The sequence below is a fragment of the Geotrypetes seraphini genome, chromosome 2 (assembly GCF_902459505.1).
Source record: "Geotrypetes seraphini chromosome 2, aGeoSer1.1, whole genome shotgun sequence".
Lineage (NCBI taxonomy): Eukaryota > Metazoa > Chordata > Amphibia > Gymnophiona > Dermophiidae > Geotrypetes > Geotrypetes seraphini.
In genome coordinates, this window is record NC_047085.1 from 140,184,922 (window position 1) to 140,202,974 (window position 18,053).

Sequence of the window (18,053 nt, forward strand, 5' to 3'; positions counted from 1 at the left end):
CTGTTTTGTGGTATTGCGATATACAAAAATAAAGTTATTATTATTATTAAGATGTGCGTGATGATGTGAAAGATGAATCAAGAAAACAACATTAAGTCCTTTTGTTCTATAGGTCAATGTTCAAAATATTTTATTTGGTCTAGAGATATATTTATCAAAAAGTGTATTGGTTTATTTTGCAGGAATTTTGAGTACATATTCTTATGCATATATATATATTTTTTTAATGTTACAAATGTCACAATTTATCTCTGAATAAGAACCAAGTAGAGGCTACATGGTATGGTTTCTTTTTTGTACTTGATGCAGGCTATGTTTATTATACCAAATATTTAATGCAGTTAAAAATTACCACCTTATTACAAACCAAGAGACCCGACACGGTCCGTGTTTCGGAGAACACGCCTTCTTCAGGGGTCCTAATGAATATAAATAGCAGATCTAAGAAATGCATACATGAAAAATACGAAAACGGTGTGCAACTACGACAATGTAATAAACCTTATAAAGTGGTGAAACAGTGATAGTGCTATAGAAGCCTCTGAGGGTTCAAAAAGATTTTTTTGATGTACATGAACAGGGACACAAAAGTTATTGTAAATATTAAGAAAGGACAAAAAGTAGAAGACAAAACAAATAAAGGTATGTGCATAAGAACTGTGCATAAAAATGTGCAAAAATGCTGATATCCAGAAGGGACAATGGGTAGGAAACAAGACAGATAAAAACATAAAGCAGATACGTAAAAGCTGTGCAAGACAATGTGGAAAAATACTAATATTCATTATAATGTGTAAAAAAAAGGGCCACATGCTGGACATAAGTCACCGCTGAAACTACAATCAGGATTGTGAAGTGAACATCAAAAAAATATTTTTGAACCCTCAGAGGCTTCTATAGCATTATCACTGTTTCACCACTTTATAAGGTTTATTACATTGTCATAGCTGCACACTGTTTTTGTATTTTTCATGTACGCATTTCTTAGATCTGCTATTTATACTCATTAGGACCCCTGAAGAAGGCGTGTTCTCCGAAACACGGACCGTGTCGGATCTCGTGGTTTGTAATAAGGTGGTAACTTTTAAACTGCATTAAATATTTGGTATAATAAACATACATACTAGTCTGCAGTTTTCTTTTTGCTTCTCGTTTGCTGTTTCTGCACTGCAGACTCTGTTGGACTTCTGCTGTTTGTCTTCTTTTCTGTACTTGCCATTCTATTATATTCCTTTAGGGTTCAATATTTTCAATTACATCAGGTATTTTTTTTTAATTATAACTACATTTCTTAGCATTATGGTCACATCATTTCACCAGTAATATCATTTCTACTCCAGTTAGTACTGATATAGCTATTCTCTTGATTCATTTTTCACATCACCATGCACATCTTCACAAATTATGTAGCTGGTTCATTTTGTGTCATTTCCGTTGTCTTGTTTCTTAAGGACTCCTGAGGAAGGCTGTATCTGCCAAAACACAGTCTGTGTCAAGTCCTACACTATACTTCTGCACATTGTGACTAGCTGCCTCATTTTTTAATTAATAAGATTTTACATATTTTTATTGTATTATCTTGTGTCATCCATATATTGAGCTGTTTCCAATTTTTTGTGGACGTTTTCCCTTGTGGTTTGTTTACCCCTTTGCTGTTACCAGCAAGATAATGGCAATGTTAGCCCATGGCCATTAAATCTTAGAAAAATGAAAAATTGGTTACTTTACTATTGTGGTAAAAATGGACAGGTTCTTCCCACATACATTAAGGACACTTTTTATTGCAGCTTAGTAAAAGTATTTTTGATTTACAGTCTGTGAGTGCCATTCTGGAAATAAGCCATTTGTAAAGCAGAATTAATCAGGCAGTACATGTTTATCAGAAGCCTGAAGTGATTAATGCACAAGGGATGTTAAGATAACATAAAAGGTTTTACATTATAACATTTTCACTATAGAAGAGTTAATACTTATATTAGCCATCTGAAGCTGGATTGCTAAAGCACCACAATGCAGTAATAATCCATAGACATAGCTTTATTAGACCTGTGTTCTCATCTATGGGTGTATATATATATATCTCTGTTATGCGCCTTTCAGGAAATAAAATATTTCCTTTACTTGCCACAGCACATATGATCAAAAGGATGCATAAACCCTTGTCTTTTGTCCAGTTGTGTCTAACAGTACCACCACATGTCTAATGATCTAATGTATTCAGGATTCCATTCTGCAGAGTGTAAAATCCAGACATTCAAAGGATACAGAGTTTACAAGGAACAGGTGACTGACTGGTAACAGCAGCTGGGCCTACAAAGAAAAGAGAAAAAGTAAATGACAAGATGGGGAGGGTAACCTGCACAGAGCAGCAGTTACAATCCTAACCACCTTGCTGAGCAGAATGGATGGCTATTTAGGTCTTTATCTGCAATCATCTACTATATTAAGAAACAAAAAAATATTAATTGTGGTCTTCCACAGAGTTCAAAGCATATAGCATGGAGTACAGTTTATACAAGTAGACCAGGTGAGTGTGAAGCTCAAGGTTAAATAAGGTCATAGCATAACAATACAAAAGGAAAAACAGTAGCAGCCTAGATGAGCCCTATTGTTTCTGGGTACATAGTGGCTAGAAATGTGCATGAAAACATTAACAGATGTCAAGTCAGAGAGCTAACTATATGGTTATTTAGTATCATCTTATCAAAGTCACAATTCTTTGCTGGCATTTCAGCAACTGAAGGAGGTCCAAGCTATTCCTGCTATTCTCACACTAAGGAGGACATTTTCGGAGCAGATAGATGTACATGTTTTTGGCCTTTTTGAGACATATGCTGAAAAAGTCTAAATCACGATTTTTGAAAAGGCAGAATTTAGATGTTTTCCACTGAGTTAATACAAATAACAAGGAGGCGTGTTTTAGGCGAGACTAGGTTGGGTCCAAAATTAGGACGTCTTTCAACAATGACAGAACAGGAAGACACATCCAAGTCTAAAAAAAAAGTTCATTTTTAAAAATCTGGACTTGTTTCAATCACATCCAAAATTAAGATGTTCTGAATAACCAGCTGACCATTGGTTGGATTAAGGCTGGAGCCATCCTTAATCCACCAGTGGATGCTGTCACCCTCCCACCCCCTGAAAACTAAAAAGAGATATCAGACGCTATGATAGCATCATGTATTATGGGAATACCCAACAGAATAGTAAGCAACTCCCAGGAGTGACCTATTGATCAGTGCAATGGACTATGAACAAGAGGATTCAGGACCAAATACCACTCTCCCTAGTACATTTGTGGTGGAAATTGTGAACTTTCCAAAACCATCAAATTGCCTACTGCAATATAGACGATATCTTCAGGGTGCAAGGCAAGGATAATGGTGTACAGTTAGGTATAGTAGGTTTTATTTTGTTCCTAGAGAGCTCAGAATACAAAATAAAGGCATTATAGTGGGACTTATACCTAGCTTATACCAGGCTACAATCTACTTTGTCAGGACAGAGAGGGCAGGTTAGGAGGGGGGTAGCTCTATACATTAAAGAGGATATCAAAACCACCAGGATCACAGATGTCAAGTACACCGCGGGGAGTCCCTCTGGGTAAACCTGGCAAGAGGCAGAGAAAAATGCCTGTATCTAGGTGTGGTATACAGACCCCCAAGACAACTGGAAGACATGGACGCAGAATTAATTGAAGACATAGAGAATATCACTCTACGAGGAGAAGCTGTACTGCTAGGGGACTTCAATATGCCTGATGCAGACTGGAACTCATTTTCAGCGACAACCAGCGGTAGCAGGAGGCTCTTAACCTCCATAAAGGGAGCACGTCTCAAACAAATGGTAACGGAGCCCACTAGGGCCCAGGCGATCCTCGACCTGGTACTCACCAATGGGGAAAGCGTCTCAGAGGTCTCAGTAGGAGATACGCTAGCCTCCAGCGACCACAACATAGTATGGTTCAACCTTAGGAAAGGTTTCACTAGATCAAACACGAAAACAAAGGTACTCAATTTCCGGGGCACAGACTTCGCACGCATGGGAGATTTCATCCATCGGACGCTGCAGGACCAAGCGGAGACCGATGATGTAGAAGCTAAGTGGTTAACACTGAAATCAATCATACATGAAGCAACTAGCCGCTTCATAAAATCAGTAAATAAACGACAAAGAAACAATAAACCCCAATGGTTCACCGCAGAGATCTCGCACCTCATTAAGGAGAAGAAAAAAGCGTTTCTCTCCTACAAGCGCATGGAGAAAAGAGAGGCAAAGGTAGAATATAGGACCAGGTCTACAGCGGTCAAAATGAGGGTTGACTCTCTTAATATACAGTATTTGTCAGAGACATCGCTGAAAGGTTAGAAGGAAAATTTACCTTTTGCAGATGACATGGAGAAAGTAGAAACCATGAGAAGAGATTTCCAAAAATTAGAAAAATGGTTGAAGGTCTAGCAGTTAAAATTTAATGCAAAGAAGTGGAGAGTGATATGACAGAGGATGCTAGGCTGCATTGAGAGTGTATAACCAGCAGAAGAAAGGTGGAGATGATGCTCCTGTACAATCATTGGTGAGGCCCACTGGGAATACTGTGTTCAGTTTTGGAGGCCGTATCTTGCTAAGGACAAAGACTTGAAGTAGTTCAGAGAAAAGCAACAAAAGCAATATGGGGTTTGCACCATAAGAAGTAAGAGGACAGACCTGATGACCTGAAGATGTATACCCCAGAGCGTGGGCAGGAGCATTGGCAGATCGCTCCTGCCCTGAAAACCCGCTAGACCACCAGGTAAGGCTTAAGGGGGGGCTTACAGGACTTAAAATAGCCTGAAAAATTTAAATGTTTTTTTGTTTTAAAATCGCGAATAACCGAATCCACAGATGCTGAAACCGCGGATTCAGAGGGGGAAGTGTACCTCACATTCCATAAGAAGCTAAAAACCTACCTCTGACTCCACATTCTGCCAACTACTAGCTTTTTCCAACCATCAGACAAGAACAGAACTACCTTAAGATTCATAAGAAACAAAGACAATTCCTACTCCCCTCATTTATTGTATATATCACTTTAATAATCAAAATCTTCAAATTATAAATTGCCATTTTTCTTTAGAATTATATCCTCTTCTACTTATTACAATGTACCATTTTGACTACCTATAACTTCAACTTGTAAGTCGCCTTGAATCCGCTTGGACATAGCGCAACTCAGAAATGCCACATCAAACTTACACTATGCTCTTATCATCTTGGACAGACTAGATGGACTGTAGAGTTATTTATTTTTTGTCATCACTATGTTACATTTTTCTTTAATGTAATGAGCTAAATGTTCCAATTCTGACTTAGAGAGGCATTTAAAAAAAAAAGTACAAGCATGGAACAAAACAACTTCCACAATCCTTGCTTTCAAATACCCATCATGTTTATGGGGTTTACAAACCCTTATTAATAAGGCCCCTTTATCTTTAGTCCTCAATTAACTAGGAGACCTCTTTCAAAAAAAATGGCCAATTTATAAGATTATTAAATGAAGAGAAACCTAGGCTTGAAGGAGTATGCAGAAAAACATAAGGCAAATGAACACAAGTCTGGATAAAAGCCAAGAACCCATCTTCAGGGAAAGCTAAACATAGAATACCATTAAGATGTGTTATTTAACTATTAACTCCAATTATTACTATATCTCCTCACGTAAAATGTTAATCCCAGTTATTACTAAATCTCCTTATATAAAATGGGACACAAGTTTGTAGAAAAATAACCTGTCTTCATGGTAGCCCACGTTGTGTCCCTTCAATATAATCAGGGTCTATACATGCAAAAAAAAAAAAATCCATCTTCCTGTATACACTAGCATCCATGAGCAATACTTAGGTGTAATGAACCTAATACAAGCCAGGAACACTTATTAGGTTGTTTGTATCATAAGCTAAACAAATGCTAAAGATATCACTTGAATAACTGGTTGCCCTCTAGCTGGGACAAGCAGAGCAGCTTAAAAAAAGATTCCACCATATGGCAGGTTTTCCACAAGACCCCTCAACTCCACCTTACCCTGTGAATATGTCAAAGAATACACAAAGGTATGAAAACACATTATAATACACACATGAAACTCTGTAAAAGTCTTCATGCCTTTACATATTTTTCACATTGCTGTCTAAGGGAGAAATCATGGAAGCTCACTATCAAGTATGCTTAGAACCAGACCTCTTGCCTCTTACTGTTTCCCATTAATTAACCAAATGTCAGGCTACACCTGTGGAAATTACTATTGCTGTGAGTAAGCTGTTTTTAAACGCAAGACAAGGCTGAACATTGATAAATTTTTAGGCGATTTTTGTTACATGAGTCTCACTGACCTGCTACCGGGATCTGGTACGGATGTATAGATCGAGCAGGAAGCACTGGCTGGTGAAGAGTAACTGCACCATCAAATTCTCCCCGCAACTTGATGTCAAACACCACAGACGTCTGTTAATTTAACAAAAATAAATAAATATTTCCTTTTGGCTGTTACCATTAATAAGAGTAGTTAATACCTACTAGTGCTGCCCGATTCAGGAAAAAAAATTTTGATTCGATTCAGCCTATTGAATTGGTTTTTCAATTCGATTCGATTTTCCTGCCTAATTGGGTGTTTTTTTTCAAACATCCTGGTGGATTTATTTTATAGCCTCTTCACCCCTTTTGCCTTCTCCTAACCACACTGGCATCGTGGTATAAACAAAATAAACAAACAAAAAAGACTTTTCCTCTCTCTGTTAAATCCTAACTCACGTTCGCGGTCTAACACCAGCTCTGGCAGGATACACGTTTCAAATCACAAAACAGAAAATAGAATTAGTTTTTCTACCTTTTGTTGTCTGGTCATTATTCAAATCTTGTTGGTCTCAGGCTCTGGTTGTCTTCTGATAACTTGCTTGCCAAGGTCTCCTTCTTTCTTCTTTCTCCGTTCTAACCATCCATCTGCCATCTCTGTCCTCCCCTTCCATTTCCCTTCCCTCCCCAGGAGGTCTGGCATCATTCTTTTTTTCATCTCCCTCCACAGATCCACCTTTTCTTAACTACCCTTTCATCCAGCATCTCTCTCCCTCCTTCCCCACCACCCCAGGGTCCACCATCTCTCCCTTCTTTTCCCAACCACCCTCCTATCCAGTATCTCTATCCCCCCCTCCACACCATCCCTTGTATCCAACTTCTCTCCCTTTCTGTTCTTTCCCTCCCTAAATCCTATGGTCCATCATCTCTCTCCTTCTCCTCTATTTTCAGACCCATTATTTCTTCCCCCTCCCAAAGTCCGGCATATGCACGTCGCTGAACCCCTCCTTCCCTCCGTGTACTTCTACACCAGGGCCCCCTCCCCTGAAGGCCTGTCCTCCCCTTGAAGGCCTGCCTGTCTGTCCCCCCTGAAGGCCTGTCCCAAACATGAAGGCTTGTTCCCCCCCCCTTGAAGGCCTGCCTGCCTATCCCCCTTGAAGGCCTGTCCCTCCTGAAGGCCTGTCTCCCCCCATGAAGGCTTTTTCCCCCTTGAAGACCTGTCCCCCCCCTTGAAGGCCTGCATCTCACCCCTGAAGGCCTGCCTGCCCCACCCTGAAGGACTGCTCTTCCCCCTCCCCCCCGGGAAGGCCTGCGGGTTCCTCCTGGCCTCCCCGCACCATTTACCTTATTGAAAACAGCCTGCAGCAAGATCGCGATACCAGCGATCTTTGCGCTGCTTCAGTGCTGTTTCCTCCGCCGTGGTCCCACCCCTCCTCTGACATCAGTGGAGAGGAGGGATCGCAGCGGAAGAAACTGCACCGAAACAGCACAAAAATCGCTGGTATCGCGATCTTGCTGCAGGCTGCTTCTATACGGTAAATAGTGTGGGGAAGTCAGGGGGGAAGCGAGATGCCGGGGGGGGGGTGGAAGCCAGACGCCAGGGGGATGAACCAAACACCGGGGGGGGAGGGGGAGAACCGGACGCCGGGGAGGAACCGGAAGCCAGGGAGGGGAACCGGATAGCAGCACTAACCAGCTGACGCTCCCTCCTTGCCCTCTAAAGCAGGTGCGGCAGTGGCCAGCCAGCAAGAGCAGCGCTGCTGCTCCTGCTTTAGGGGGGAGGGTCAGCCGAATCGGGAAGCCATTTTTTTTTGTTTTGAATCGATTTGAATCGATTCACATGAAGTGAATCTGTGAACCGATTCGAATCATGAATCGGGCAGCACTAAAACTTACAATCCATTCACTTATGTTTAAAAAGAAAATTCAAGCTTTTAATAACTTTAACTTCTCAAAATAAGACAAAAGGAACATATTATAAGAAAATGAAATCATAGAAGTTTTTATGCAACAGACAGCAAAATCCAAAAGTCTACATCAATGGGAAAAAGAAAGAAGACTAAAGAAAAGCAAACATTTCTTTTGAAAGAAATGGTGTGGCAGTTGTGTTAGTCCACTAAAGAAAATATGTAGAAATAAAAAGAAAAATACAACAAAACAAAAAGTATCCGAGTGATACTTTTTTATTGGACTAGCTGGAGCATGGTTAGATTAGTTGATTCTTCTTTGAAAGCCAATCTAACTATGCTCTAGTTAGTCCAATAAAAAGGTATCATTTGGATTCTTTTTATTTTCACATTTTTTCAAAAGGAAAAAAAACCCCGGAATTTATTCCACATATAGAACCCCTTCCTCAAACCCCACATTTCCTCATTTATTTATTTGACCTGACAAAAATTTATGTTTAGTGGATTAAAGAATATATATATGTTTTAGTGGATTAAAGAATATAAATTTTTGGCAAGTCATATAAGTAAATGAGGAAATGTGGGGTTTGAGGAAGGGGTTCTATTATGTGGAATAAATTCCTGTCTTTTTTTTCCTTATCCTGAAAGGACACCAAACAACTATAGGGGTATCTTAAAAAATTTTTTTTAAAGTACCCCAGGGCAAGAAACTTCTTCCTATTTTCCTGTGTAAAATACTATATATTGACCGGAGGGGTGGGGGTAAGATGGTATTGAGGGCAGACATATGATCAAGTCTTTCTCCAAAGTTCAACTGGCTAGACACTGTAGCTTACCTCCGTTATTTTACAATGGGGATGTGGAATGGGGTTTCATGGACTTGCCCTCCAGGGCTTGTGACACCACAGCATTTTGTTTAAACCACGATACCCAGTGTGATGACTTGACATGCTGTAAAACAGCGGTACCAGCTTCAGAGGGGAAGCTGAATGAGTCGGCCGAATATAGTGCTGACCAGGCTTTGCTTAGCCCAGACCAGAGGCTAGCTCTCCCTCAATCTGGAAGCAGTACAAACACGAGTGCAGCTAAAGGACTGCTGTCCTGAGAGGAGTTTGCACCAATCAGCCATAGAGCGGTAGTGGTAAGGCAACCCTTAGAGAAAAGCCCTACTGAATCTGGAAAATCTTTGTCCAGTACTGCAGGAGAAGAAGAGGCTTCTGGAAGTAATATCATTATCTCTGGGGAGATTTCTGTGGCAAGCTATAATGGCCTTGGACTTTAATCTTAAGAAAGTGTCTACAAATTTGAGAAATGATTGCATATCATCTCTGCCAGAGTAGAAGCGCAAGGAGAGACACTGAAGGTTTATGGTGAGAGTTTGGGAAAACAAGATAACCAATTAGTACAACTGAAACTAGAGGCTGATATTGTTTAAGAAAGATCTATTATTTTAAAGAAGTTAGAATATATGGAGACCTATCAAAGAAAGAATAATTTAAGACTGTTAAATTTTCCAAGGTCCCTTATAAGCTGTTGAAATGGCAAGAAATGTTTTCCTAGTGTGTTACTGATTCCATCACTCTCACTGCCTTCCTTAGTGAGAGCGAATATATTAATCTTAAGAGTGGCCCAGGAAACTCTTCCCTGACTGATACCATGAAAGCTACTCAAGGGGAGATGAATTTGTCAGCTATTTTTGGAGAACTCTCTGGAAGTTATGACAGATAGAACAACTCTCCTTGAGACATTTGCACTGAAATACAAGAGAGACTATTGTTTGCACACATTTCAGACATATTATATCACAGGTGTCACAGAAAATGTTAAAATTTATTATGGCTAAGTGCACTGGAGTCATCAGATCAGAGATTTTCCACAGGGTAGCAAGAATCAGCTGCTGGATACTTGCTACTAAAGGGGTGTGTGTGAGGGAGTGGGTGTTATTACTTATCAGTTTTCTGTTTCTATGGTCCCTCTCTAATTATTGTGTGCTAAATAATGTTTAGTTTTCTTGTGGGCAAGATAGGTTTACTGCTTCTTTTGATTTATGGATCTGTATTCAAGTTATATTAATGATGTTTGTCATACCCATCTATCTAAGCCGGTCTGGAGTGACACTAAGGAAGCTTGGTTTTCTTTGTTAAAACCCCCCCCAAAAAAGCAGGGGTATCATGTCTTGCAGGATGACAGCACTCTTCTCTCTTTTGGGGCTTTGCAACAAAAAGGTGTCCCGGCACTAGGAGTACAGTGTGTTTATTTACAATTTAGTGCATTTTGTGGCAACTCTCTTGGCTGGCCTCCTGTCTCAGGAGTTTGGTCGCAAATTCTGGGCCTTTCTGGAGGCTGAGCCAAAGACCAAAATCTGTCGCAATCATTCGTGGGGGAGGTTCGCAGCACTCCTGCCAGCGATCATTCGGGGGGGGGGGGGGCACAGCAGATTCCGGCAGGAGAGATTGGGCATCTCTCCTGCCAGTGATCATTTGGGGAGGGGTTGCAGCAGGTAAGATTTGGCATCTCTCTTGCCACGATCGGGAGGGGGGGGGGGAGAGACGGTTCCACGATTCTCTAACTGGTGCTTATCACAGACGCCAGTTAGAGAATCGTGGTTTTAGGCAAAGGAATGGTCCTTCCAATGCCAAAAAAGGTCTTGTTTTGGGCGTTTGGGACTTGGGAGGTTTGTTTGTTGTTTTTTTTTCGGGAATAGGGCTTAAAGGTAGACATAGTGGCAGTCTGGGCGATTGAATGCCTGAACGTACAGGTAGGCCATTCTCCAAAAAAAAAACCCCCAAAAACCCCCAAAAAAAACCCCAACACATTTTGGACGTTTTTTTTTTTTTTCGAGAATGGACATTTTCCTGCTGTCTACCTTGGGCGCTTAAAAGCCTTAGGCCAAAAAGGGACTTAGATGGGTTTTTTTTTTATTATGCCCCTCCACACATATAAGTTCTGAGAAATAAAATACATAGGACTACAAGATATCAGTAAAACTAGTCTTTTTAGAGCTACCTAAGATATTTTGCTAACAAGAAAGGGAAAACTGGAGGAGAGAAGTCACTTGCATCCAAATTTCTCCTAAAGTTTGGCAGTCCAGGGGCTCACATTTATACCCTCAACCATAGATAATGTAACTGATTCATCTACACAAAAATCCATAGCATAAAAGTTTAGCAAGGTTTACTTTTCCACAAAAAAGACATCTTTCATAAATAATGGTCAATTTCAGACCTTATTTAACCTCTTATCAAAAGGCCTTTCTTTGTCAATATAGATAAAGAAGGCTGTAGTAAACAATGGCTTCTAATTGCACACTGACCTTTTCAGCATAAACAGAGGAATCTGCTAGGTTAGCTTTTGTCACTAACTCAAGATAAATTTCCTTACATATTTCGGATAAAAATGTTAAACCTAAATTTTCCAGATCTACACTAGGTACTTGTGACTTGGACTGGCCAGATCTTTATCAGCACAGAGCCAATCTGCTATTAGCAATCAATGCCTCCTTTTGAAAAATCAAGGTGAACTTAGGACTACTTGGAGAACTATGCTATCTTTTCTATCATTAAAAAAGGTTAAATATAATAAGTACTACCAATTGACTTTTGGATATATTTTGGAGCAAAGATTTGGAATGATTTGCCTATTCATATTAGGATTATCCACACCTTATCTTTTTCATAAATTGTTGAAAACATTTATTTGAGAGATGGGTCTCTCAAATTTTTTTGCTAACTTTTTAGTTTAGATAGACCCTTTTTTATTATTTTTTTTCTCTCTTTATTGTTGGCGCTCTCTTTGCTGTAATCCACACAGGATCCTCTGAAGATAATGCAGACTATAACATAACATGTCATTTCTATAATTCATAACCAGTAAGTTCAATGTGGTTAACAAAATGTTAAAAAATAATATAAATAAAGATTAGATTAGTTAGCAAACAGATGTATTTTCAATTGCTTTCAAAAATGAGAAGACTTAGAGCTCAACAACAAAAGTTTTAGTTCCTTATCCCAGCAAACCGCCTGGTAAGAAAGTAAACACTGACGATGTTATAAAAACAATAACCTTTGATAGATGGAAAATTAAAGAGACTATGGGCTCCTTTTAGGAAGCCATGTTAGCGGCTTTATTGCAAGCAACTTTTTAGTGCGCACTAACCCCCGCGCTAGCTGAAAAACTACCGCCTGCTCAAGAGGAGGCAGCAGTGGCTAGCGCGGCCGGCAAATTAGTGTGCGCTATTATACGCGTTAAACCGCTAATGCGGCTTCGTAAAAGGAGCCCTATCTGAGCGCCATGGGCATTTAGATTGAACAAAGGAAAATAATTTGGATAGATAAATCGGTGCCATGCCAAAAAGCACTTTATAACAAAGACAAACGAATTTGAATTCAACTTGGGCTTCTATTGGAAACCAGGGCAATTCCCGATAATAAGGGCTCACATGATCATGTTTTTCCAAACCATAAATCAAGCGGTCTGCAGCATTCTGGACTATAAGTAAACTCAATAAATTCTATAAGGAGGATGAGATGTACAATGTCTGCGTCTATGAGGCAAACATGGTTTTTCCTGTTGCATAGAGCACTCTGGACCCCTGTTCGTTTACAAAAATTGGATTGCTCTAAGTCTAATAGATGCTGGCATTGTCATCTCGAGGCTGGAACTTTAGATCATTTATTGTTTCATTGTCCAATTATTAAAGCTTTTTGGCAGTCAATTTGGGATCAAATAAATTGTATGCTAGAAAATCATGTAGCATTGTCATATGACACAATTTTATTTGGCATGTCTATGAGAGCTAAAAGCCAATTATCTGCTAATAATAATAAACTTTTAATGATTTTAACAGGAGTTGCCATTCAGCAAATAACATATAACTGGAAAGATTGCACAAGATTAAATTATTGTTTTTGGTGGAACTCGGTGTGTCACATGTATAGGATGGAAAGAGTCCTTGCAGTTCAAAATGGATATTTTAATAAATTTAAGGATGTGTGGGGGCCATTAATAAGGTATTATAATGAATAATCAGCATTTTTCCCTACTTACTTAATATATATTGTTTTGTGGGTGGGTTTTGTGGTTTTCATTATCAAATTGTAAAACAAATGATCTAAATTATTATATGATATATATTATATTTGAATATAATTTTTGGGAGGGTGGGGTGGGATATAATCTTTTTCTTGAGAAAAATGTAGAGCTTCAAGTGATGTTGTATATTAAATGATGATTTTATTGTACACTTGTTGAAAGATTTAAAATGAATAAAGATTTATTTAAAAAAATAAATAAATTCTATAAGACAATTTTAACATTGCATAGCAATTGCACAGCAAACCTGCCTGTCACCGGTAAACATACTCTACCTCAGTGTCCTGATGATGAACCACCACCAAGTTATCCACAATGTTCACTGCAAATTTTCCTGTCCGGTTGAGCTTTAAAATGTGAGTCTTCTTGCAGGCACCCTCCCTAAAAGAACAGTGACAGATTTCACACACCGTACAATAAGAAGATTCCACCTTCATTTCCAGGGTATTAACCAAAGATGTTACCTTTGTAAGTGGTACATGACTACCTCTGCTCCAGTACTGTTGGATGTCCTGGAATGATGTCTCAGGAAAAGAACAAAGAGCTGTCCATATCTTATAAAAAAAAGAGAATGCAGGTTAGGATTCAAAATCGGACTACTCTGAAGGCCAGGACCATGCTAAAGAAGTTGTGATGGGACAAGCACTGAGGCAAGAGAGACTCTAGACCAGTGTTCTTCAACCTTTTTACACCTGTGGACCGGCGGAAATAAAATAATTATTTCGTGGACTGGCAAACTACTAAGACTGAAATTTTTTTTAAAAAACCATCGCCGCCCCGTCCCCGCGAGCCCGGTCCCACAAACCATCTGATCCCATCCGCACAAGCCTCAAATAGTTATGATTTTATATTGAACATATTTTATTAAAGTATAAAAAGAAACAATATTCTATACAATTGTCATTTTATAAATACAAATAATACAGGGCAAAGATCAACAAAACCCCTGTCTCCCCTCCCCTTCACATATATCCCCTCTACTATCAAGAAAACTGAATAAGCCAAATTATTACAGAATGCTACACAAATATCATGTAACAGAATACCACAGTCACACATGACAGGAATGGTGTTAGGGGAGTGGAACAAGGGCAACCTAGGCCTTCATTAGCAAGCACCTAGTTGAGCCTCCGCGTGTGCGGGTCACCGGACTAGATGGACCCAAGGGTCTGATTCGGTGAAGGCATTTCTTATGTTAACTGCCCCCTGGTCAGAGAGAGCCCTAAGCCAGCTGGAAGCTAAAGAAGCACTGCCTGGGCTTTGCACTCCCCAGTTATGTCTAGCAAGATACATATTTCAAATCTGATATATTTGAATCACAAGATAGAAATAAAATTATTTTTTTCTACCTTTTGTCGTCTCTGGTTTCTGCTTTCATTGCCTTTTCACTCTCTTCCATCCAGCTCTGCCCTAAGAACATAAGAATTGCCACTGCTGGGTCAGACCAGTGGTCCATCATGCCCAGCAGTCCGCTCACGCGGCGGACCTCTGGTCGAAGACCAGCACCCTAACTGAGACTAGCCCTACCAGCACACGTTCTTGTTCAGCAGGAACATGTCTCACTTTGTCTTGAATCCTTGGAGGGTGTTTTCCCCTATAACAGCCTCTGGAAGAGCGTTCAAGCTTTCTACCACTCTCTGGGTGAAGAAGAACTTCCTTATGTTTGTATGGAATCTATCCCCTTTCAACTTTAGAGAGTGCCCTCTCGTTCTCCCTACCTTGGAGAGGGTGACTAGTGTCTTTCTCTACTAAATCTATTCCCTTCAGTATCTTGAATGTTTCGATCATGTCCCCTCTTAATCTCCTCTGTTCGAGGGAGAAGAGCCAGTTTCTCTAATCTTTCACTGTACGGCAGCTCCTCCAACCCCTTAACCATTTTAGTCGCTCTTCTCTGGACCCTTTCGAGTAGTACCGTGTCCTCCTTCATGTACGGTGACCAGTGCTGGACGCAGTACTCCAGGTGAGGGCGTACAGCGTCATGATAACCTTCTCTGTCTCTTCAGTCCAGCATCTGCCCCTTCCATTCACTGTCTGTCTTTCCCTGCCATCTCTCCTCCTGCCCCCCCCCCCCCAATTTGGTCTAGTATCCATCATCTTCCTTTTGTTCCCCTCATGGTCTGGCATTTCTGTCCTTCCCTCCCCCCTGTGGTTTTTAGCATCTCTCTCTTCTCATTTCCTCCACTCAGATCTGATATCGTTCTCTGCTCTCTCTTCCCTTTTCTTCTCTGGTCTTCTCTATTTTCTGCCTCCATCTAAATTAAATTATTTCTTACTATTTAGTCCTGTTTCCCTGTTTTCACTGTGTCTACCCACAGCTTGTCACCGTTTTCCCTCACCCCTCCATTATCTTACTATTTTCTTCCTCCTTTATTTATCTCTTTCTTCCATCCAGTATGTGTTCTTTCCCCACTTCCATTCAGCATCTGCTCTCCCCTCTCAACTGACATCCACCTGCCTTCTGCTCTCTCTCCCTCCTCACTTCCATCATCTGTCCCCTTCTCTCTCTCTCATCTCCTCCATTCCATCATCTGCCCCTTCTCTCTCTCTCTCCCCCCCCCCAACTTCCATCATCTGCCCCCCTTCCCCTCACCTTTGCGGGTCACGTTCTTTCCCCTGAGGGTGGCTCATGTCAGAGGGGAAGCTTTGGCCGAGCAGAACCGCTTGCAAGGAACAGTGGAACTTAATTGATGTCAATGCTGGGGTCCGTTGCCGTTTGAAGAAGAAAAAAAAAAAAAAGGTGGAAAAAAGGGACCTGCAAAGTTGAGAGGAAGGGAAACCTCCAGGACAGCTGCTCTTTGCCCTCCTTCAGCGGCCCAAGAGTCTATAACAAGCGGCAGCTCTGTATGCTTTTAACTTCGGCACAGAGCTGCCTCTAAGCAGTAGTTTAGCGCGGTTTCATGAGGCAGCCTCGGGGCCTTTGCTAGGCCGGCCCGCTTCGATGATGCGATGTGGGCCGGCCTAGCAAAGGCCCCGAGGCTGCCTCATGAAACCGCGCTAAACTACTGCTTAGAGGCAGCTCTGTGCCGAAGTTAAAAGCATACAGAGCTGCCGCTGCTGGTCGGGAGGTGCAGAGACAAGGCAGGAAGCATACGCTGCAGGAGTCCCGGCGAAGGCAGAAGTCCCGGCACAGCGACGGCAACAGGAAGTTGCAAGTCAGCTGACGCCGGCACCTTTCGTTGCGGCGGGGACCCGAGTCCTTCGCGGACCGGCAAGATTTTTTTGCGGACCGGCGGTTGAAGAACTGTGCTCTAGACCATGGGTGTACAACCTGCGGCCCAAAGGCCGCATGTGGCCCGGTGTAGTATTTTGTGCAGCCCCGGTCAAGGGCGATGCAGTGTTTTCCTCTGCTGCTCCTGGGTGTTTACCGTCTTGCCGGCTCCCACTTCTGTCTTGCTGCAGCGTTTGCGCATTTGTGTGGCCCCAGAAAATTTTTTTCAGCCAATGCGACCCAGGGAAGCCAAAAGGTTGGACACCCCTGCTCTAGACAATGCCATGTGTGAAAGTCATTTGTAGTTAGGTATCAAGTTGAGAAATGGCACAAGACATAGAACTTAGGTATTCCTATCCTCTGGGACATAGGTTATTAAAAATGTCCATACTGTAAAATAGACTAGACTGTGATAAAGTACTATAAAACATTTGCTTCCTATCAGGGCTGTAGAGTCGGCATCAAGAGTTGGGAGCAATGAACATGATATACCACCTCTGTGGTACAATCAAAGCAGTTTAAATATTCTATGCAGATAGTTTCTCTTTCCCTACTGGGCTCACAATCTGTTTTGGGTGGAGCTGGATAAAATGTACTGACTCCATCTTCTAAATAAAAATTCATTAATATACAGTAAATTTATCATTTTATATATCATATTTTTCACTCCATAAGATACACTTTTTTCACCCAAAAGTGGGTGAAAAAGCCTGTGCATCTTATGAAGCAAATGTACCTTTTAAAAATCCTTGTGATCCAGTGATGTATCAGCAGGAGCGAACTTTCCGCGCTCCTGCCTTTCCCTCACTGTATGGCTGCCGGCTGCCTCCTCCAATTTCACGGACAAATGCGCAGGGAGCTTTTCGCCTCCAGCCTGGCTATGCGCCGCTTCCTCAATGGCTGCCATCAGTTCTCACGGGACTCGCAAGAACTGAGGGCAGCCAGTCAGGAAGCGGCACAGGGCCAGGTTGGAGGCAAAAAGCTCCCTGCGCTGCTGTCCGCGAGATTGGAGGAGGCAGCCAGTAGCCGTACAACAAAGGAGGGATTTAAGGGGGATTTAAAATGGTAAGGGGGGGGGGACGATTTTAAAAGGTACAGGGCAGGGCGGTGGAATAAGGTGCAGAGCCCGACAGGGAGTGTGGGGGTCTGGGTGCAGAGCCTGGCAGGGAGTAAGGGAGGCTGGGTGCACAATTTGGTTCAGAATGGTTTTTTTTCTTGTTTTCCTTCTCTAAATTTAAGTTGTGTCTTATGGTGTCTTATAATGCAAAAAATACGGTATACATTTTTTTTCTCTCTCTTTGCCCTGAATCTAAAGTACTGGTAAATATAAGTAAAATTTATCTGTACTTTATATCTAGAACAACAAATTTAAAGCCTAATATTAGTAGGAATCAGAGACTGAGCTGAAGTTGGAGTCAGAGAGCAGAATACAGGAGTCAAAATTGAAGATTTGATATACAGACTTGCTTCCTATTTCGGCTTTTTACAAGCTTAAGAATGCTGCTGTGCTCAATTTTCACTAT

General features: G+C 41.2%; 1 protein-coding gene across 1 annotated transcript in view; it reads right to left on the reverse strand.

Moving 5' to 3' along the window:
* The window catches only part of RMC1 (regulator of MON1-CCZ1), a 136,121-nt gene that overhangs the window by 55,841 nt on the left and 62,227 nt on the right, over positions 1 to 18,053 (reverse strand). Inside the window, exons 8-11 of the mRNA XM_033933877.1 lie at positions 13,787 to 13,876; positions 13,598 to 13,703; positions 6,366 to 6,477; positions 2,266 to 2,310 (exon numbers count right to left, since the gene is read on the reverse strand). Coding sequence (XP_033789768.1) covers positions 2,266 to 2,310; positions 6,366 to 6,477; positions 13,598 to 13,703; positions 13,787 to 13,876 — 353 coding nt within the window. The remainder of the gene's footprint in view (positions 1 to 2,265; positions 2,311 to 6,365; positions 6,478 to 13,597; positions 13,704 to 13,786; positions 13,877 to 18,053) is intronic.